We start from the raw sequence: 23,630 nt of genomic DNA on the forward strand, positions 1-23,630 counted from the left end.
GCACACTTGTTAACACTTTACAGGGTAATAGGTAGGTTGTTAACTAATGGTTGTTTTCAGCCTCTAAGTTGTAGGCCATAACAGCAAGAATACATTCTATTTCAAAGGGGATTATTTTAAAGGAAAAAAAAAAGGATTTTTTCTGAATTTAGGAGGTGGGAGTTAGGTAGCACTTAATGTATTGAATGCAGTGAGGGAAAATTTGAGCATAAGGTACGGAGACATGTAGGTTGGATTTGGATGAACACATTTGTGTGTGGAAAATTATATACTGTCTCAACAAAAATTACTTTTTCATTCTGAAAGAAAATGTTTTCTTCCATGTACTGGGAGAAGTTACAGTTCTCCCATTGTAGCATGTGTAGTTTTTTCCCCCCATACACATAAACAGAAGTACTATTAAACTAATTTTTGCAAAAATAATATAATTCCTTCAAGGAAGTTTCTTTCTTTATTTCTTCAAAATGTTTTTATTTCCTGTGTTGATTATTTTATCTTAAAGCGGTGAACTCCTGGCCGTTCTTAATTGTTCCGACAGGAATAAAAAGTACACCACAGATACATCCCCCTCTTCCTAAAAATAATTTCCAAATTAGAAAAAAAATGTTCAGAAAGGCTCTGAGAATATCTGGTTGAAAGTTGCCAGTACTGAAATAATGTCTTAAAAGTATAGTAAAAGAATAAGAACAGAATCAAGTTAAATGAAATCATCTTGATTCTCCCAGGCCATAATTAACATAAGTACAGAGTAAGTGTAAAGTGAGGAATAATAACATATAATCATATCCCATTTAAACAAAATAGCAGATAGGGAAGAAAGATGTATCCTGAAAAAAAAAAAAAAAGCAGGTCAAAGTAAAGGCTTGCTCTTTTGTCCTTGCCACCCTGATTTTATCTTGGCTATCTACAGGTGATCTTCAATGCCTTTACTTGGCAGGGATAGTTTTTAAAAGGAAAAGCTCTCACAAGAACCAGGTTTTTCAAGAGAAGGTCTGTACTGTACCTCCAGTGATAGACATGTTTGGGTTTGCTTTTGGTTCTTTTGTCTAGCCTGGAGTGGGACCTCATTTGGGACAGTTGTGATGGTTTGTGACATGGAGCAGTGGAACTGTGTCAGAGATGTGGGGACATCAGCAGGGAGTAAAACTCTGGTTTTAGAAACATTGTACAGGGAAAAGAGGAGATTGTTCAAACATCTGAGATGAATGAGTGCAGACTGAGCCCCGAGCTGGCTCGTGCTGTTTGCAGGATGCTGGGCGTTGCTATAGAGACCAAGAAAGGGGGAACAGAGGAGTTTTGAACAGAATATCAGCTGGGGCTTTAGTAATGCTAGCTTAGCATGTGATGTCTGCCAAAGAACCCTGCTGGGGAGCCAGGAACTAATGTGGTATCAGAGCAGAAGAGCATCGAGGTCACCTGGCGTCTGCTAAGAACAGCTGAAGTCACGTCTTGGACATGTGAGGGTGTGGCGGAAATAAACTCAACTTGCATTCACATATGCAGGTTACTTCCAAGTTACCTATAGGCACATTTCCTGACAGGGTAATTGCTTCTGGTTCCTCTACCATTCCTGAAAATATTTGGTTTGCTGCTAACAGTGGCTGCTGTGGATGTAATTGCCAAATCCTTAGTGTCTTGAGATTAGCACCCACACATCCCAGGGGCTACATAGGCTCACCTGCTCTGGCTGCTTACTTCTTATGGCAAATTAAAAAAAAAACAAACTAGATTGACCTTTTACTTGTGCTTTGGCAGTCTTTTGTGCTCTCTAGTTTTTTCTGTTGATTCGGAGAAAATATGGAATTGACATTGTGGTTGGTTTGTGTCAGTGGAACAGGTTCAGGAAGGTATGCTACTTGCACAGCTGTCGTTGCTAGGGTCCTGCATCTGAGCTCTTGGACTCTTGCTTTAATACTAATTACTGTCTTCTACTAAATGTATGAAGCCCATCAAGCAGGTACAGTACTAAAGACATTGAGTAAATTAATCATGTGCAGGAAGGAGAGTCAGGACAGAGTTTGTCTCTACAGCATGGAATCAGAATCTGGACAAGATGAAGAACTGTTCAAGATCAAGATATATGACTGCTCTGATACAAAGTAAATAGCATTTTCAAAATTAATGTCCTTGGCGTTGGCTGTGCTAATACTTCCCTTTTGCAACATTTATTTTTTCATTAATGGAGCTAATGTGACTGAGAGATGGATGTGAAGAAGTGCCAAGCACCACGTATGTTTAAACAGGGAACGGTCTGCTGCAGTATGTGCTCGTGCTGACTGTGCTTGTTCTTGAGCTAAAGGTACTGAAAGTCGTAGAAAAAGGAGAACAGCATCTGGTGGGTATGCTCCTTGTATCAGTCAAGGAGCCCCTATACCATAAGGGCTTCATGAATTAACATGGTCTGCATGCTCATCTATTCCTTCATTCCTTCCATGCTCCCTTTCTTCACTGAAATTAGAGTTGCCTGCATGTTCCCTGCAATATACCAGCTTTGTCTTCTGTTGCCAAGGTCAGGTGCTTTTCTAGACCTGAAGCTTGGTGTGTCTCTTATCCCTCTTTGACCTCATAGCTCTTCCTTCTGCCCTTCCATCTCTCTCCTAGCTTGGTCTTTCTTCCTCTCCCTGAGGCAATTTCTTTTCTGGGTGTCAGTGTTCCTAAACTGTACTGCAAGTCCTTTAAGGAAAGGGAGAAAATGGGGGTTCTTCTTTGCCAGACTCATCAACTCTGGCAAAGAAGGTGGCAGCCATTCCATGGCTCTTTGGTCTATAGGCCATTACCCCCAGACATGGATGGCTGAAACAGCTGCATATGCTAACCACTGCAAGAGGTCACAAATCCTGTGCATAAATACACCTTTTCCCTCTCTTTTTGTTGCTTTCATCTAAATTAATATAATGTTTTCCATTGCCTAGAACATTCCATGAAATGTTGGAATTTATCAAATGATCAGCATCCTGAAATTATCTTGTAATAGACAAAAGTAGGGAGAAATGCCGCTTGTCCAACAGTCATAATATCCAGGGATAAAAACTACCTTACTGTATAAATAGGTCAATAGTCCTTAAGGACAGGGTTTTTTCTGGGCCAAATCAGTTTCCTTACAAAGCTGTTCTACAGACTTGTCTTACAAGTCTTTGGCAAGAAATCGGGCTGCCCCTTATTCTGTGCGTCCCATTGTTCTCATTCCTCACCACTCCTTATGTCAGCATTGCATGGGCTTGTGGGCTTTGAGAGTGAAATTTTCTCCACGCATGCACATCCCACTGTGCAGTTACACCTTCTGATTCCCATCATCTGATTTATGAGGGGAGTTTTGAGTTTAAAAATGGATTGATCTGTTTTCTTCCCTTTTCCTATTTTCCTCTGCCTAGGGTTTCCCATGCCTTCATCATGTTAAATCTGGTAATTAAAGAGCTGCACAGACACATTAACTTGCTGACCTGACAGAGAGCATGCACTCCAAAACAGAAACATTTTCTGGAACAGGGTAAACTTCAGTCCAGGAAAGGGGTCTGAGCAAACTGTACCATGAGTATCAGAGTAGGAAAAGAAGTGACATTCATATACCTTTGTCTTTGGTTACTGAGGTTTAGTTATGTTTATTTTGAATTTGAAGTGTGGTTTTATATTTGTGACTTTTGTTCTGCTTTGGTTGGGTTTGTTTTGGGGTTTTTTCAGTTTTATTTTTTTGTGTGGTTTTTTGTGGGTTTTTTTTTACTTTGTTGTTAGTTTTTGGGGTTTTTGGTTTTTTTTTAATGAAAGGATATATTTGCTTTCTGTTAGAAAACTAATAAAACAGAAGGAAAGTTTTTCAAACAGAAAGAAGTACGCGTGGTTCTGAAATTCTTTTCTTTTAAGTTTCAGTGTAAAATATGTCAGGACATATTTTAGTTCAGAAGTTGATGTGAAGCATAAAAACCTACTTGAGCGTACTAGTATTTAACTTTTGAATTAAGTATTTTCATTAATCCAAAAATATGTTACATATATTTCATTTTGGAGTTCAATCTTGATCCAGTTTACTTGCTGTGATAAAGCCTGCAGTCCATTGAAGCCCAAAGAGATTCATAGAGAGCAGTTGTTCACCATAGTATCATTTCTCAAAGATAAATTATGCAGCAGTAAAGACAAGTTCATAAACTTTATTGTATTGCTTTAGTAGCAGTGCTTTAGTTTCTACCGGGAAGGCAAATTTAACACAAAGGCCTTCCCCAAAGTTTATTAAACTCTCCCAGAAGCTGCCAGTGTCATTTTTTTCCCCTTTTTTGGACATTTTTCTAAGCTCAGTAGTGGGAGAGGGAAGAAGAGAATGGTCTTTTTTTTCTTGATCTTTAGTTAATCTTTCTGACTTTCTGCTTTCACTAGCATGTAGAAGAATCAGACTGTGAGAAGAAAATGATACTCTCTTTACTTGATTCACTCAAACATATAGAGCTTTTTATGGGCTCACCATTTTTCTTCAATTTGCATCTTTGCAAATTTTCTTTAATGCATCTTTGTCATAGTTCAAAAATTATCTAGAAATAGTAGTTCTAGAAATTATGTGCAGCTATGAGCAATATGTACCATCCACATTTTCCATATGTCAAGACAGTGTTCTAGTTTTATGGGTATAGTAAAAAATTATAAGGAGTAAACAGTCAATTGAGTGGAACTTAATCGAATACTGAAAAAAGTCAGGATCAATGTACTTTACGTTAGTATTCAGAGGAATTTTAGGAGAAAATACTTTTCAAGCCCTTATGTGGTAATCCTGAAGTACTAGGTCTTTCTTGCCATTGCAAGCTGTACAAATGCAGTGTTGGCTCCAGATGATTTGTGTATGTTTATCTTTGATTAACTTTTTCTTAAGAATTTCAGGAGATCTTTAAGCAGCTCTCCTTCCTGCTATTTTTATTATTTTAAGTAGAATGTAGGCATACTGAACTATTGCTGATCAAGCTGGTGTTGGAGTCTCTTCAGAAACAATTCAATCTGTAAGTTACAAGATGGAAAGATTTAAAGAAGGGTAAAAGGGAGAGTTTGTGTTCTTCACTGCTTATGCAGGTATATCTTTTACAGCACAAGTGCAGTTTCCATTTAAAATCCAAGGCACAGATTTACTATTTTTGTGGGCACAGGGTCTCTGGGTGATTTGAGATGCAGGGAACTGCATAGCTACATCATGGTAAATGCAGTGATGTCCCTGTGAAGGTGTTAAGGAGAGGGAGCAAACAGAAGCTACTTCTCCTGTAGTAAAAGTCTCATTTTGGTAGTAAGGCATAGCAAAGCAGAGAGCTGTTACCTAGTCTTTTGAGTAATTTTTTAAATTCCACTTCCTTCAGATGAATCCTAGGAGGTGAACATCAGGAAATGAAGAGTAATCTCAAGAATGCAAGCACAGTCATGGTGAAAGGATCCAGATGTTTCCTCTCTATGGGAGCAACAGTGTGGATCTTGAACCTCATGAATCCCTTTTCTGAGTCCTGTTTTCTAGAGCATGTCCTAATCCAGGGGGAAGCTGTCTGGAAACGCCATTAGCAACCTGTCCACTGTGCAGTTGTTCAACTGAGGATGCATCTTTTCTGTATCCAGAAACATCTGTTGGTCACCTGAGAGCACTGAGCAGTGAGCTGAAGGTAGCTGGGTGCTTCAATGGAAGTACAGCTCTGATGAGTGCTGGAAAATACATTACCTGAGATGAGACTAAGGGAAGCAAGCTATCTTCTGCATATGCTCTCACTTGGGCACCAAGCAGCTTTCTAACTTTTAGGGAATCACATGTTTAATCTACATAAGCACCTCTTTATTGATGCTGCCCATTTTGATTGTCATAAAACACCAGAAGAAAGCAGGTGAAAACACAGTGCCAAATTCTCCAGGGCCTGAGTATCTGCATACAACTGTTGTGTCTAGGCAAAGTTGGTATTTATAATGGCTCTGGAGTGGTGAAGAAATGAGGCATGCTATGAGGGAGATGTTTTAGGCCTTAAAGAGGGATTGATTTGTGGTTATTATTGCTGCCTTTGATCTGCCAACAGGGATCTGAAACTAATCCACCAGAGCAGCACAAGTCTGATATATAAAGCCAGATGGAGATGCCAGAATAGGTTATGCCTGCTGTCTTTGATGCTGCCTTATCATGAAGTGATAAACCAGGTAGTACAAAACAAAGCAGGCAAAGGATGGAGTGTGTGCACTGCAGGAATGCTGCCAGTGGTGTGAAGTGGCTGCCAGTTATGGCCACTGCAGGATCAATTAGCCATTCACAGCCTTGCCCTGACCTGGGAGAGGCTGAGGTACATGACACACAGAGCACTTGGGTGCCACACAGCCCTCAACATCTCTGGTTGTTTCCATGCTAAATTGAGGGAGTAGAAAATGCATAGTCCCTGTATTTCAAAAGTAATCCCACAAGTACATATGGCCATAGAATTAAAAAACTGTTTGCATAAGGACTTTTACTTCATACCCATACCATATTTTTACCCCAGCTTTGGAGTGTATCAAAGTGAATCTCTTTCTAAGATGTACTCTAAGCAGTGAATATGATCTAGCTGCTGAGATGATGGTGGGATTTTATCACTTCTGCTTGCATTTTGTTTAGAAATTAGAGCAGTTTGGAGCTTAGTATAGCTATTAATTCTCTATAGATCTCATCATCATCTGAGTCAGCTAACTTCTAAGCATTAGAAGAGCTTTATATAGATGTTAGATCAATTGGCAGTAAGTTGTCAATAAATGTGTCTCCTAGACACTGCAATTGACAGGTTAATGAAGTGCATTCTCAGTGACAGAGAGCTGTTGACAAATCTTTTGTCACTTTGCTTTTCCCACTCCTGCATTTCTCATGAATCTGCTCCATAGCACAAGCTTGGGGAGTGCTGGGATTAGAATCACAGAAATCACATGCAGACCTTTGAGATCATTGAGCCAACCTTGAGCACAGCAGTGCTAGTCTTCCACTAAACCATGCCTCTAAGTAGCACACCTACATATATTTTGAATAGTTCCAGTGAAGAGATTAATCCTAATATCCAATCCAATATCTTATCTTTCACAAGTAAGGGGGTGCCTGTTTGCTACCTTGTGTGCATAGACTGGGATTTGGAAAACATGTTAATAAGCCTATTAGTAAAACCTAATAATAACCTTTCTACTTGAGAAACTGGAAAGAAAGGACCAAGGACCATGTTTGCCCTCTCTGCTATGTTGTCCAGCATGTTTCAAAGAAGATGCAAAGTAGGTGATCCACAGTTTGTCCACCAAAACTGCAGCATTGTGTTTGGCTCCCTGTTGTTGCACTCTTTCTGCCTTTGTTGTTGCTGTGGCACTTAGACTGATTCAGTGCAAGTGTTTTCTACTGCATGTTGCTTTTCCTCTTGCCCAGAAGAAGATGGAATCACTGGTTTATTTTACATCACTCTTGAAGGTTCCCGTGGGTGCCTTTTGCAAATATCCGATGAGTAAACTAGTTCTTATCCTTTTCAGTAAAGTTCCATATTCGTTCCTTTAACTCATGAGCATTCGTAAGCACCAACAATTTAGGATAAGTGCTGCCTACCTACAGCAAAAGGATATTGAACAAAACCAGATCTCTAATCCCACCTTCCTTGCAAGAGAAACTATTTTGGTCAATGTGTGCATTAAGAAGTCACAGAGTGACTCACTGGCCTTAGCTATTACTAGCACTTGATGAGACAGCATAATTTTCACTTCACTCTTCGTAGCCAGCCTAGATGTTGTTCATAGGTTGCTGTACATAGTTTGGGGTTCATGAACCACACTGCAACTGCAGTTTGCCTTTTAGCTTGCATGGATAATTTACCTTAAACCTTGAACCCAGTGAAATCAGAAGCAAAACTTGTATTGATTTTGTTGAAATCAAAATCAGGCTGACACTGTATTGCCATTTCATCTTGACAGACATTGGGGGAGAAGAAAGCCTTTCAAAAGGCTTTATGTTTTTCACACTGTGGGCCCTGAAAGACAGTGAAAGTAACTAGGGAAGTCATGCAGATTGGAGGGCATCAGAACTTAACTGATGTCAGCTTTACTGCTCTTTTCCAGCAGGTTGGTCAGCTTCTTGCTTTGCAAGAGGGAAGGAAGCCAGTGTAAAAATCTGCCATAGATTACGAATTCTTCAAAGGGTGAGGATTCACATAGTAAGTGAGACTTCTTATCTCACCCACTTCATCTAGCACTATGGCACTATGGAACACAAATCTAGGAAAAACACTGCTGTCAAGAAAACATGACTATATCACAGTTTGTTTCTGGTCGATGAAGGGAAGCCCAGCCCTTTGCTCAAGGTGTTAATGGCATGAAAAAATACTATGTGATTTTCCTGTTGTTTTAGAACCACCTCCAACTGTGGGCAAGTTTGTTTTACAGAACAGAGATTTAAGAAAGAGGACAAACTAAAAAAGAAATGGTAAACATTCAAGCAAATGTTACTGTCTTGTGTTACTCAGGAGCTGGTTCAGTTTGCTGATTGCTCAGTTTCAGTGTGGTCTGAGTAATGAAGAGCTGACTAGTGAGCCTAATTTGGGGTAATTCCCTGAGTACTTCGAAGCATAGCAAAGCCAGAAAAACTCTAATGAAAAATAATGGAAAGGTAGCTGGGGGCTTAACTTATGATCTCTGCTCATTACAGTAAGCGACATTTTCATTGCAGTGTTGCCATAAAGATTATTGGCTGCCACATAGCATAGGTCCCTCCTGAAAAGATTCTGGAACAGCTTTGTTGGCACAGCAAAAGCCATGGAAAATCACCAAAGATTTTTCTTAAAACACAGTGATTGTTTGCCACATATGAAAGTTGTGATGCTTTGTTCAAAACTGGCTCGAAAATCAGGTGAATAGTCTGTATCATTTTATTACATGGCTTCTGAATGACCGTCTCTGGTCTTCCACATTGAAGTTATATAAATGGGAAACGATTGTACTGATATGTTTTGTTTCCATATAGAACTGTTTGGTCTTTGGCTTTCAATATTTCAGCATTTTAGCATATATGATGATAATGGTTTTGAAATTGGCTTTGAATCACCTTTTTCCTTTGCATGTATTTTGATTTGTTAGAGCACAACTACCAGATGTCTGTAAGATTGACATAATTGGCATGTTTGTGCCCACGTTGACCAGGGAGTAGTTGAAAGGGCTGTATTTGAGAACTGGAAGGGATTGCATTGACCAGTTAAAGCATGTTCAAAAACTCTGTCCAAGAAGAGCTTTTCTGCAAAGTGTATCCATCATGAGTTACGCAAAGCCAACTCATATGGCCAAGGAAAATCAGAATGCCTGAGATGTGTAGCACTTCAGATGTGGTCCTTTGTGTCCAGAAGCAACATTTTCATTGCAGAGTTGCCATAAAGTGAAGTGAGTTTCCTCTGTTCTTCATCTTCTTCCTGGTAGTGCTTTTGAGCAGCTAAATTTGGTGTCCTGGAGGAACCAAGTAAATTCCTTCTTTGATGGCAGTGAGTAACTGCTCCATATCCCTGTTCTCTTGTCCTGCCAGTAGCAATACTAACCACAGTCTCAGAACACATATATACAAATGACCAGCCATGGGCAGATTAGCATGGTGGGAGGACAAATGGACACATAAATACAGAGAAGACAAACAGCCAGACTGCATTCCTCAATACCTTTCCTTGCAGTGTTCAGGGAAAACCCCTGTGTCAGGATCCCTCTGATACCTGGCTGCCCAGTCTTGATGTTTCAGATATCAGGCCCCCAGACCCAGTCTCAGCAGCCTGCATGCCCTCAGTCTTTCTGGGGGCTGATCCTGGAGTCCCTTGGTCGCTCCAGTATCTGGCACTCAGTCCATGCTATTGACCAGCTGATCTTGAACTGTGCTGATGCGACATGTATGCATGCTGCCAGAAGAGAGGGCACGTTCACACAGAAAGTAGCTAGAAACAGGTTTTAGGCAGGACAAAGGGTGATTTGGCACAGAGTTCTGCCAATCAAGTACCCTGACCTCCTCCTGCTTGCACACTGTTGACCTCATTTATTCCCTGCCTCATCCTCTCTTTCCCTGCACTTGTTCTCTGCTGTCATCCTTGGTCACTCACTTCCACTCTATTGGTCTGTCTCATAAGAATTTGTATGTCCTGTATAATCCTTAAATACTCTTGTTCAGTCCCAAAACTCTGTCTAAGCATCCTACAGTAAATCCTGTGTCCCCCTTACACAATGGTCTGCAGAGCTCACACAACCTTCAGAGTTTCTTGTGCTGGGTCACACAAATGGACTGTGTGACAGGACTGGGACTTCTTCCTTTCCCACTGAGGGTCTCAGAGGTGGTGATTCAGAGGGGTTGGTTTGGCTGAGTTCCCCACCTTGCCACTGTGTCACTTGTCACTGTTCAGTCCTTTTGTTTATTTTAAGGAGCTGTTGGAGAGCTGGCCCTGCAGCCAGTTGGGATGGCAGAGGCAGACACTCTGGGAGAGGTGTGTGGGCCAGCCCAGCCGAGCAGGGCAGCTGATTAAACCCTGTGTGTGGGGAATTGCAGTCTCCTGAATGTTCTCCATGCTATTGCCAGTGAAACTGGTCATCCTCAGTGTGCAGCAGAGCAGGCTCAGATTAACTCAGACACTTCAATTTTGCTTAAAAAAAAAAAGAAAGAAAAAAAAAAGGAAAAAGAGCCTCTGTATCAGTATTTCCCCAGAGTCACTTCTATACATTTTATTCTAGTTACTGGAAAAGAAATACGTACCTGCCAGACATAAAATAACTTAAAGAAAGTTCCTTAGTTTGCACTTAGCTATTTTTGCCCTCTGTTTTCCTTTTTTTAAATGTTAATTAGGTACACAGCAAAATGCATGTAATAAATCAATAATAAAGATTATGTAAGGGCATTTATCTGAGCAGCAGTGTAGCATTCAGGAAGGAAAGTGAGCACTGTTCTACTGAAACCCAAAGGACTCCACGTGGACAACAACATTAAAATAACATAAGAATGAGGAATACTGTGCTCAGCTGTCTCCAGGAGGATATCTGTGCTGCATGCCAGTATGTTTTCTGTACTGTGTTTGCTGCCTGTCCAGAGTTAGTTTGAGATCAAGCAAGTGGCCTTGAATGTTGTCCCAACAACATGGTTTGGGGAAATGGAGCAACTGTTGATTTATCTATTCCTTGCTCACAAATTACAAATACATAAAGAAAAGGGTTGTGATGATACAGATCACTTCAGTAAACAGAACACACTTCTTTCTCACTTGAGTTGTCTTTTTCCTTCTTAGCAGTGCGTTTTTATCTGCAGCTTCCTATGTTGGCATCTGCCAAAGAAGCTGAGCATGCCCATGCAGTTTCTGTGGCTCCTGATAGCTTTTGATAAATTAAATGTAGGATGCCATTTGTTCTAGTGGATACCTCAGCCCTCAGAGTTTAAACTGATGCCTGTATCTGGTGCTAAATTGTTTTTTCTGATTCTAAGTAGGAAAGCACTATTTCTTCTGTGAAAACAAGTAGGGAAATATTCCACTGCAATCTATGGGAGTTCTTACCCTTAAGGAGTTCAGTTTCTGGCCTATGCAGTTTTTTCATGCCTGGAGTGGATTCAGGGACTGGTCTGCACATCTAGTCTGAACAGCTCATTGCTCTATTCAAAATGGAGCATGAGAAGGGAGATCAGGCCAGCTGAATGTGCTTCAAGATCTGAGTCCCAGGTGAGAAATTCTTCATAATTGAAGTAATCTCATAGGACTGTCCACATGAAGAAGCAAATTGTTCTCTCCTCCTCTCAGGCTGCTGTTTCATTATACTGGCCTAGCTGGGGGTTGTTTCATCAGCATAATAGATTCTCTAGATGAAACCTTAATTTCTGTTTATTTTGAAAGAAATAAGAGTAAGCATGCCCTGTCCTTTCTGTCTTTGTGACAGTTCCATGGAGACCCCCCCTTGTATGTCTCTCCAGATTTGTAGCATGGCTGAAGATTTTCAGTGTTGGGGACCCTGGGTATCGAGATAGGTCTTTCAGAAACTAGATGTTAGTGTTACTTGTGCTTTCAAAATTGTGTCTGCCAAAAGCCATGCTTCTTGTAAGGTCTTTCAGGTTGGGTATGCAAAGTCATTAGACAGCTTTGCAAATATTGGCCTCTACATTTTCTTTTTTAAAAAATCTTTTTTCTTGCTAGGCTTCTATGTGCTTCCCGCTGTGCTTCCCTAACAAGCCTCACATTTAAAGTACTTGCTTCAAAAGGCTGCTAGCCTCAGAGAATATAAGGAGAACACTTTCTTTTATAACTGTGTATTAATTAAAGAAATATCTAACACCTACTTGGAATTCCTTTATGGAAAAATAAGAGATTAGTTCCCCATAACATGCAAGATGGTTAGTTCAAAGAAGCAAGGATTAAATTAACCATTTTAAGAGCAAAAGTGTCTGGTAGAAATAAAATTATCCATCTATTGCCAGGCCAGTAGTAGAGCAAGTGTCTGTAAATCATAGTTACCTGAGCTCAAATCTTCCCTCACTGACACATCAGGTCTGGCACCTCTGAGCTGAGTGCAGAGCTCCCTTTGGTCAGGGTCTGTCTTTACAGTAACTTGGATAGAGGGTGGGAATGTGGCATGTAGAGGTTGAGTCTTTCTTTTCTTCAGGTATAGATACAGTATACAGAGCAGCAAATAGACTGGGGTGGAGGGGTCCAGCAGAAGGGAGCCCTGTGGAAAACTGAATGGTGAAGTAAGCAGTAGGAGACACGTGGGATTTATTTTGGAGGGTGCATGTTCTAAACAGACGCTGAAACAGTAAGCTCCAGAAAGTTTTGGCAGAATACTTTTTTTTTGCTTGTTGAGATTTGGAGTGTTTTTAGGCAGGAATTCTGAGTAAGTCAACTTTGGACTGTGTGACTCAGCAGAGTCTCTAATGTAAGATAGCTAACAGCTTGTGAGAGTGCAGAGTGGGAACATAGAGGGAGTGGTTGGGTGGACTCCATCTAGCATTTTAAAATAGCTAAACATGAGTGTCTGCATGTCAGCTAGCTACCCACTGTCCTCTGTAGCTGGTGAAAATCTAGCAGAGCAGTGCAGCTAAGCATCTCATAGCAGACACTTGATCACCCAAAAAGCTCTTTACTCCACTGGCTGGGAGACATGGGCTTGAATACTTATCTCTCCACCTGTGATGAATCCTCTTCTTCTCTAATTTGGGCTCCAAAAAATGAAACTAGCTTAAAAAAAAAAAAAAGGAGCTAATCCAAGATGGGGAGAGATAATCAATTCCCCTAACAAGTGCCTGTGGGATGAAGACCCAAAAAAGCGTTTGAGGGTATTAGGGATTTCTGGTGATGCAGAAAGGCTCTTTAAAAGGTAAAACGCAGGACTTAGGGGGAATTAGGGAGAATAGTGACAGGTGAAGTCTCCAGGAGCTTTGGGTTATGAAGATAATTGAGGCAGGTGGAAGGAACAATAAAATAAGACAAGTTGTTAAACTTGGGAGTGTCTCGGGGCTGGGCTCTGGCATGTATAGATTTGGGGCAGTCTGAAACTGCAATAATGCTGCATTCCAGAGCAGCATTGGGCTATAGAGGAAGGCACACTGTTAACAGGCCTAAAAACAGTGGAGCATTTCCACAGCACATTGAGAGCTGCAGATTCAGAGGCTCTTGCAGCATGTGGACTGCCAGCACCTGCCCCCTTCATCCAACCAGTGCTGCCTCCATCATGGGGCAGGAGAGAGCTGCACAGACAGGGACAGGCTAAAACTGAGCAGTTCTGAAAAACCCTGAGAGAGCTTCAAATGGTGAACATCACTGACATTGCTGCCATCTGCTCTCAGAGCACTTGAAAACAAAGGGCAAAACTTACCTGAATGAAATTAATCACTTGTGTCTGCTTTTCCCTGTTAAGAATCCTAAAGCTGCAGCTTGCCATTCAGTTATAAGGAACAGATACTGGTTTCACTTAGCCATGCAGTGTTCCTCTTCATTGAGATCATCTGAGTTACATTACAAAGGCTAAAAGCATTATTGGTGAACTACCAACATAAGACTTGCATAGTAATTTTAACCTCCACTGTTTTCTGTCACTGGTACATTACTGACCAGTTAAATGCCAGCATCTGTCCCTTTCCTGAGAGAGAGAATATGTGGTTTGAGAGGATGACATGTTAGCAGCTCCCCCATGGAAGAGGTCAGTCCCAGTCACTCAGAGGTGACACCAGAGCAACAATTAGCTATGCAAAAACTGGTGTGGCAAAAGCACCTTGCTATAAGTGCATGTGAACTGTAACTAATGCACAGTAGACAGAATGTATCAGTCATGCAAGCACTTCTTTCAGCTTTGGGTTTCTAGTGATGCCACCACTGATTCAGCCTTTCCCTTCTCCTGCTTCGTCAGCTGGGGCTTAGGACTGTTCTGTTGAGGTTACTGTGAATACCCACTTTGAGGCTTATTCTGAGCCCTAAATATCTTCCTGACCCTGAACTTCAGCTTTTGAAAAATCAAGCAGAGCTGGAATGTTTCACCTTTGTTTCCCTGATTACAGTACATAGCTGGAGGTGGCATCTCTCCAGGACCATATTTAACTGTGTGGTCCTTTTTATACTGCATACTCATACTCCCTGTAGATCTGTTACAGATATAAAGTGAGACCAGTGTATTTCTCATGGCTCTGTCTTGAAATTCTCTTTCAAAATGCTTAAACTCAAAAAAATCAATGTGTACATCAAACACTTAGCACTAGTTCCCCGAGTTCTCTCTTATCTTTGGGAGCATGTACACCTTGGCTAGTGAGCATTTTGTACAAGAGAGAAAAATTGGAGGTAGTTGTGCTGAATTTGTTTTCAAAGTGACTCTTTTGACCTTTATGAATTTAAGAATTTTAGCTATGGTTCTGTTTTTAAGTTCAGAGATTTTGGTAGCAAGACTATATACTTTCAAGTTACAAGGTTCCATGCCTGATCTTATGCTGTAAATTGCAACATTTAGCAATCTGTGGTTTAATTTAGAAGGATCACCTACTTTCCTAAATGGTTAAGTAATGTGGCAAGCTGGGTTATTGATTCTCTCTGAATTTATTACAAGAAAGCTGTATTCACTCTCTCCTCTTGGGAATGCCTCTCCTGAACTGCATGCTTGCTAGTGACAGCTTAGACCCCTGATACATAACCAGAGACCTTGCCTAATATCCTTGCAACTACTTAGGGAATTTTTATTAAGTAAAAGCATCATTAAAGTAGACAGAATGATGAAGTTTAATGAGCATCTTTCTCACTTGATGTTGTTAGTTTTGCTGCTGCATCAGCCATGCTGCTGTCGTTTGTTACTTCCAGTGGAGCAGGTAGAGAATGCAGGAAGAATTTGTTTATATTTACATCTGCATACAAAGAAACATTTTTTTCATGAAAGATACTCTTAAAAATACATACAAAGAAAGAAGGCTTCTCAGAGTCTCCATCTGAGGGCTTTCTGCACTTTCAGTCTTGCATGTTATCTCCCCTTTAATTTTAATGTAATGAGAAATCTGCCTGCAATACTGTGGTTGCTAAATGTACAGATTCTGCAGTTTGTGAACTGTGGTTATAGCAACCAGCTTCTGATTGTTATTGCAAACTGCAAACATCTCAAATATTTGTTTGCACTCCAGATTTTGTCCTTCAGCAGAGGTTTTGGCCTTCAAGCTGTATGTAGTGTCCTGCTTAGAGCTGTGCCAGCACTGTGAACAGGTGAAAATATCTAGTGGGAAGGCACTGCCATGAATGTGTTATCAGCACTTATCTCACAAATCTGCCTTGAAACCACAGCCACAGTCTGCGTCAAAATTCTTTTGTGTTTTTATGGAGACAATCTGCCTTGGCTAAGGGTCTCATCATGCAAACAGCTATGTCAAGGTGCCATCCTCTAGCACATCACCATCCGTCAGCTGAGCAGCAGAACTGTCTGTGTGCATGTCTTCAGCTGACCTCTGCTGCTGAGAATGATGTGCAAGTGTCTCTGCCTAACACATCTGACTCTGTGTTCGTGCAGAACAAGAGCATGTACCTAGTTTGTACAGCTTGGCTACAGCTGTTTCTGTGTCTTTCCAGTAAGTACTGAAATTATTAAAGATTTTATGCAAACTTCACATATATTAAAACTAAAGAGTTATAGGTTCTTGTGGAAGTTAGATAATTGCTTCTCTGTGCAGATAAGCCCCACTAGTGTTTTAATTTTGCCTTTTTTTTACCCCTGGGAACTATAGAAGTGGTGTCTGTTGTTGTACTAGAAGTTCATTGAGAATTCTGAATTCTCTTTTCTCTGGAGTAACAGAAGACAAATTCTGCCCCAGAGGCATTATCACAGTCATTATTATATTTAAATATTGTTGTGACACCATATGTCTCCTCATATTTGATGTATGCAGACAGAAGAGAGAGACCCTGTGTGTGAAAGCTTGTATAATCAAAATACATCTGATCCTTGCTCTTTGATTAGCAGACTGCATGAAAGATTGTAAAGCACTCATCTTCAGTTGGGATAGCAATGTGCATTGAAACTCCTGCTCAGTTTGCCAGGGAAACCTAAGTAGATATATTTTATTTTCTTATTTCAAACACAGTAATTACTTTACTGGATGAAACTTTGGTGCTCATGCTGATTGAAGTGGTTGGACATGAAAATAGGTAAAAAGAATGTGAAAGTGCTGTAGATGCCTTGAACTGATGTACATATGTAGTATTTGCATGGGGGAAAGAGAGTTGCTGGAACTCCAATAGCACTGAATATTGTAAGGAGCAAATATCAAAAAATACCAAAAATACCCACGGGTCAATTGGTATTTTTACTGCTTAATGCACGCAGTGGCTTCTGGACCTCTTTTCGTAGCCAAAAGGCATTGCCCAGGTAGACTTTACCAGAACTCTGAAGTTAATTCAAAATTGTCAGTGTTTAGGTTTTCTGCATTTTGAAAGCATCTGTGTAGTCAGTAGAATTCCCACCACACCCTTTTTCTTTGGGAAAGTTCACTAATCTGAGATCTGACAGTCCACATGCTTGCTTGAACATTTGCTCTGAGAAAGGAGAAAAGATCACTGGAGAGGAAAACTTACATAAAGTTTTCAAAGCAAAAAAGTGGAGCCTAAATCAACTTGAGCAAAAGGAGGGTATGTAACACTTGACAACCACTTAAGCTGTCTCAGTCCTCTTGGGTTGGCACTAACAGGGCAAAGGAGCTGTGGGGCAGAAGGATGTGGAACACGGGACAGTGATAGGGGACTTCTGTTCCTAACCATGAAGGATTTTTGTGCTCAGATACAGTGGATCTCTGGATTCTCTGTTAATCAGTGCCTAAAGTCCGAGATAGGGAGTTTTAAAAAGCCAAAAACCAGCTTGAAGGTTAATTTTGTATTTACCTGCCTAGGGTTATCTTCTAAGAGTTACAGAATTACTGCTGATAGTGGTTCAAATGCTGCACTGCATATCATTCAGAACAAGATACTGCTTGTTCTATGACTTCTTCTATCCTGGGTCAGTTTTTAATGGGACAACCTCCTTGAATGTCACTTCTGTGCTCTTCTACAGTAATAGCTTTTCATAATACTGAACCATCTCCTTCCATAGACTCCCCTACTCAACTCACCACCTTCCAAAACAGGAGATATTTAGGATTTATATTTGATTAATACGCATACTGTGTGCTTGGATAAAATACAGCCTTGTGCTGGTGGAGCTCTGTCTCTTAAGAGATAAAAGAAAAATATGTGTACTGTAGCTAATATGAAGTGTGTAGTTATTGAAGAGGGTCAGGGCTCTCTGCTTTCATCAGGAAATGCCACCTGATCCCTTGTTGACAGTAGGTGATGGCACACATAAAATTTCAGTAAGGTGAAGTAATGTCATAGTTTACAGTTGTATTTTCCTTGAGTAAGGCTGTTTGGCTACAGTACACCTTGACAGCAACCTGCTTAGCAGCATGATGTAAAACTTCAGCTGCTGAGAAGTTGAAAGCAAGTGCTGCCTCTCCACCCCACCCTTCAAGAAGCTCTAATCCCATTCTACAGTCCAAGAATGCCAGGGTTGAGGTATCTTCCAGATACAGCAACATGAAGCTCATATCAGGTGGTAGACTTTAGTCTTCTGACAGAGAATTAGAATAGTAAATAGAATAGAGTCACAGAATCACAAAGGTTGGAAAAGATCTCCAAGATCATATGTAATGGTGACTTGGGAAGACAAACATCATCACTCCGAACATCCCCCCTTCCTTCTTCTCCCAGCTTTCTATGATGAGCAGGATGTGGTATGGTCTGGGATATGCCTTGGGTCAGTTGAAGTCATCTGTCATGGCTGCATCTCTTCCCAACAACTTGTGCACTCCCAGCCCTCTCACTGGTGGGGTGAGGAGCAGAAAAGGCTCTGTGCATGCCCTGCTCATCAATAACTAAAATATCCCTGCGTTATCAACACTGTTTTCAGTGCAAATCCAAACTACAGCCCCATACCAGACACTATGAAGAAAATGACCCAAACCGAAACCTGCAAAGTGTATCTTCGAAAAGCACTTTATGTAAATAAGGGAAGTTAAGTTTGAGCTGTGTGTATTTTTGGTAGGTTTTTAATTTATTCTAATCAGGATTACTCATAAATTATCTATTAATTACTATGTGCTATTTAGCAAGATCCTCTCAGCCATGTAGTCCATTTAGCTTCACAGTGAATGCCAGCCGTCTTAATTGTAGGATACTTTGTCAACATTTAATCAGTGGTACCTACTAATGTGGCATTGATGTGTTGGTATCTGTCCCAGTGCTATCAATCATGTGTGAGCAGCAAAGGCGGCAGTGACACCATTGCTCTCTGTCACATTATCAAGCCCCTGGGTTTTCTGGTTAGGGATGATGCTCACTTTGCTCTAAGCAGGCACTCTATCTCTCCAGTTCAACCCAATTTTTGTCATTGTCTACTTGAATACACATCCTTGCAGACTTCCAAGCCTTAATCCCATAACTGCAGAATAAAGGTTGCTAGTTTCTAAAGGCAAAACTGATTGCTCCTTCACTGCTCCAAAAGCCTGCTCTTCCCTGATGTTGCTCCCCTGAAAAGTCGCAAAAAAACAAATGTTAGAAAATTCAGTGTGTTGAGAAAAAATAAAGACCTGCTTTTTTTTTTTATTTCTAGTAAAAAATTTATTTCTAGTAACTAACTAGATGCATTGTTTAATGTGCTGCAGAGTAAAAGTCTATGTTTAATGGTTGTATCACAATTTTTTTTTTCTCCTTTCCTTACAGTCTTTATGGCAGACACATGCAGGCGAACCCTGAACCTCCAAAGAAGAACAATGACAAGTCAAAGAAGATCAGCCGTAAACCTCTGGCAGCCAAGAACAAATAAGTGCCTGGCTCTGTCTCTGTTTTACATCTGTTGCATTGCTTTTGCTTGTGCCTACAATATTTCTACACATCTCTTACTACGTATAAGAAAGCAGGGATTAGAATTCAATGCAATTTACTATGTATAATTCTTTAGAAGATACTGCTAGAGGGAAAGAAAATTACATATGCTCCTAACTATGGTCACATTTATGTAGCCATTTAATATATCACTGTCAAACATATTTTAACTTTTCTATTTATGTGTTTATTAATGTCCTCCCTTCACATGTGTCACATCCTGTTAATATAGGGGAGTTTGCACTTATATTATACGATATTAAATTTCATATGATATTCCAAGTGATTTTAATAAAGCTGTTTATTTGTATTGTTGTTTAGTTTCTTCAGTAGGACTTCTGAATAGGAAATTCCCTGAGGAATCTATGTGTCCAGTTTCCTGTAATATGTTGATTTCTTCTCTAGGAATGTGGTGGCATTTTATCTGATCCAAGTTAGTTAAAATGCAGAGCATTCTGTTCAAGGAGTGAAACACTTTAATCAGTTTCTTTTTCTGTTTTTATGTTGCTGTGGACTGCTCTTTTTGCCTTGAAGGTTATTTTGAAATCAAGGAGTAGGGAAGGGGAGAGAGGGGGAAAAAAAATTGTCTTTGTAGAGAGCTGCCAATTGCCAGACTCAGTTTGGGGAAGAGAACTTTGTCATTTGAAGAAACTTGTACTTCTGCCAATTTTTCAAGTGATTTTTTTTCTTTAGGCAGAAAACCCAAATAATGTGTTTAATCTCTGCTTAAAGTGCTTATACTGAAGAGCTATTCCAAATGGCTTTTGAAAATGCCACAGGTTCTATATTTATCTATACAGAGCTGGCACCACAACCAAGCTCTGAAGCTGCAATGGTTTAACGGCTCAAATAGTTTCAGGTTTTACCAATGGAGAAGAAAAACCTGAAATCTACAGACAGTGTTTCCCAAATAATTTTACTCTTAGGAGAGCAGAAGCCAACAAGAGAACTCAAGGAACAAGAACAGATATCCAGACCTGGATCGCTTGTGTCAAGACCTTCCTGCCTTTGATTTCCAATTTAATGAATTTCATACCCGAGTATGAACATACATTGCTGAGTGTCGGCTGCTGTCCCGTCCGGACAGCAAGCTGGGAAGCATGCCCAGCCTGCTGAGACAGGCCTGTTGTGTTCAGTGGGAAAAGAAAAGGTTTTAAATAATATCTTGTGCTAGAAGTGGTGCCTTCTGCAACAGCCGATCTGAGGTGTCTGTTATCAGCACCAGCCTCTCGAGCGCATTTAGGATTGCCCCGCATTTAGGTAACATGGTTGCCTTAGTCTGGGAATAAATGTATTGACATATATTTTGCAACAGATTTTTTTGAATTGGCAAGCAGAGCTAGGAAGTTGGCATCAAGCTTTAGACACACTTTAAGTGGTCTTCAGTACTTCAGAAGAATGAGGCAGTCTTGGTAGGCAGATGGAGAACAGAAAAAATGGTAGACTTGTCAGGAACAGTCAATTCTGTCTGTTGCAAGCTCTGCAGAGGATTTTCCAGACCTCTTAAGTGATCTGCTTAGGAAACAGGTCCAACTGAAACAGGCCCATGAAGGTGCTAGGTTGGATGCATGTTAAGAATTCACAGCAAATACTGTGCCCCATCTGGAATACACACAATTAAATGTGGTGTAGGTATTAACACGTGAGAGGGCCTACTGACAATAATAATCATGCTACAAAAAGTCCTGAAGAAATGTCAATGAAATGTCAGAAGATCCCCAAACTACTACTGCAAATTGGTTTTGGAACAAAATAAATAGCAAGGGCACATCTATCAGGAAGGGGTGAAGAGACTGGATCCTTCCCTGGCACTGAATGCTACCCCAGCCCTGGAGGAGGCACTTCCTCAGGGCTGCACCACTGCTCTCCTGACAGATACCAGACACCTGCTTAGAGACTTGGAGACTTTCTACATATACTCACTTCCCAATGAAGTGGATTCACCAGTCTCCCAAAATTTCCCTGGGTACACACAGGCATGGCTTTCTGTGAGTGGGGTGACAGTACAGCTTTCCTTTGGTTTGAACAGAAATCCAGCCAGAGCTGAAGGTTCAGGTGGTGTCTGAGACTGTCCATCATCCACTCTGTGGTCTGGGGTTTAGGCAAAAATAAGTTGCTACAGGGCTACAAGTGTTTGAAAGCATGGAGTAGTGTCTCTAATATAAAATTTAAAGCTTGTTGGGGAAGGCCTGATGATGTTATTGGTGGGAAGCTACAGCACTGCTTTAAAATAAGTTTATGGTTTTCAAGCATTAGTCAGACTTTCATTAACTGCAGTTGCAAATTTTGAAAGTGTTGAAAGAGTCATGCAAGCTCTCCTCTGCAGGATTGCAAAGTATTGATTGGAGCACTCTTATGTGCTCATAGCAAAAAAATCCACCCAACCTTCCCACTTCTTTCCTCATGAAGGAGGAAGAAACACAGTTTTGACAAGCAAAAGCAGGAATGAAGGGCCTGGGGAAGAGTAAGTGAAAGGCATGAAGATGAGAAGGATAAAAGAAATCCTAAAGGGAGAAGTACTTTACCAAAGATGGTGGCAGATGGGGGGGAGGGGGAAAGAAGTTTCTTGAAAAGAAAGATGAAAAAATAAGATAATGATCTCAGAAGATGATGAAAACCTGAAATGCATAAAGCTTTACAAACAGAAAACAAAATGGGTTGTAAAGGAATGCTCTTCAGAGGTGCAGGGCAGAATAAAAGACAAGGGAAAGAAATGCAAACTATCTGGGATGTGCTAAGGTTTTAGTGTTTCTAAAAATGTGCCAGCTTAGAGCAAACTACGCAACAGTTTTAATGTGAGTATGATGGTTTTATGTATCTGTTCTCTAAGGTCATTCCTTTTGTAATATTTAAAAACAATGTTATATTTTACTGGGTCACATTTATTTCCCCATTGTACTCAAGGAAAGGAGTTGCTGTATCTTATTGTAGTGAACCACTTAATGAGCAGTGCAGCTCATGATGGTCCCCATGGTCATTTCTCCAGAGGATCCATCAAACTGAGGCCCCTTCCAATGAGTCCTTGGTTGATGCACCTAAGTGAGCACCTGTGCTGTGCCAGCCCTAGAAAAGCTGCTCTTTGCTCCACTGATCAGTATTGTTTCACTTGGCCCAATTGAAAATGGGATCCCTGGTCTCGGGTTGCCTTGAAGTGGGTGTCTTTGCCATCCATTCATTCATTCATTCATTCATGGTCACTTGTTCAGGTTGTCTCTTTGGGCCACCCTTTCATGCAGCCAAAAGCATGCCTCTTCCAGGGGAGAAAAATCATTCCTGTGAAGAGAAAATTTGGTATTTTACTGCTTTCCTGTACCTGGAAGCTCTTTGAAAATAGTTATGCTGGTAATTCTCTGTTTTGATTTTGCATACGGTGAACTGGAAAGAGTATGGCAAATTTTTTGTGTACTATACAACCTGACAGAGGAAACCTTTTAAAATTACCATAAAACTGACATGCTGTGCCTGTGCAAAGAGTGGCCTGGGGAACTAATGTTACTTGCTAAGGATAGAGCAAGATGAAACCAGAAAACTTGCTTGTGCAGGCACCATCCACAATTTTCTTGTACTTAACAGTGTCAACCCTGTATTGCCTCCTGCAGTCCTCTTGATGGACTGGTAACAATTATAAAAAAAAAAATCCCAGTTATGAGAAACTGAGCACTGCTCTTACTCTCTTTCTTACTTCAAAAATAAGTAACAGCAACTGTGATTTTAAAGTTTCACCTTTTTATGATTGCTAGTCTGGGAATAAGTTTTCTATGGAGTCACTGGTGTTCAAGCACCATTATTTTGGTTTTAGTCAGGTCTTTCATGTTAAGGAAATGACAGTAGCATCTGTTTATCAATTAGCTTCCATCCTTACAGCTGGCAAATCACAGCAGCAGTGTGGGAGTTTCTCCTGAACTGGCAGCTTGTTCCAAGGTATGATCCAAGCTGGTGTGGTCCTCACCTCTCCTCCCTGCAGCACTGGCTGTATTCCCCATCCTCCTGCTCAGGGCTCTCCCTGCCATCACTGAATGGGGCTGGATCCTGGGCTTCTGGAGGAGCTGGGGAGTGAAAAATCTTCCTCCTGTTCTGGCTGACCCTCTGCTCCCAGGAAGCAGAGTGAGGTCAGAGTGCGGAGGCACTTCCAGCTCCAGCAGGGCTTGGGTGTTCCACACTGGCTCATGGCTTGGGGCTGGTAGGAAAGCTGGGAGGCCAAGTCTGTGCCATCCCCACGCTTGCTGAGCAGCAGGAGCTCCAGAGACGGGGAATATTTCCAGTTTGTAGCGG

The 23,630-nt window shown here is 40.9% G+C and overlaps 1 protein-coding gene across 2 annotated transcripts in view; it reads left to right on the forward strand.

Moving 5' to 3' along the window:
* Nucleotides 1–19,668, forward strand: part of RSU1 (Ras suppressor protein 1) — a 101,561-nt gene extending 81,893 nt beyond the window's left edge. The window contains exon 9 of one of the 2 annotated variants that reach the window (XM_015618253.3): nucleotides 19,197–19,668. In XM_015618253.3, coding sequence (XP_015473739.1) covers nucleotides 19,197–19,299 — 103 coding nt within the window. In that variant the 3' untranslated portion in view covers nucleotides 19,300–19,668. Of the gene's footprint in view, nucleotides 1–8,049; nucleotides 8,126–19,196 lie in introns of those variants that run through there. The other variant, XM_033511814.1, reaches the window with a different exon arrangement.
* Nucleotides 19,669–23,630: the final 3,962 nt, after the last annotated feature.

This window comes from Parus major, chromosome 2 (assembly GCF_001522545.3).
Source record: "Parus major isolate Abel chromosome 2, Parus_major1.1, whole genome shotgun sequence".
Classification (NCBI taxonomy): Eukaryota; Metazoa; Chordata; class Aves; order Passeriformes; family Paridae; genus Parus; species Parus major.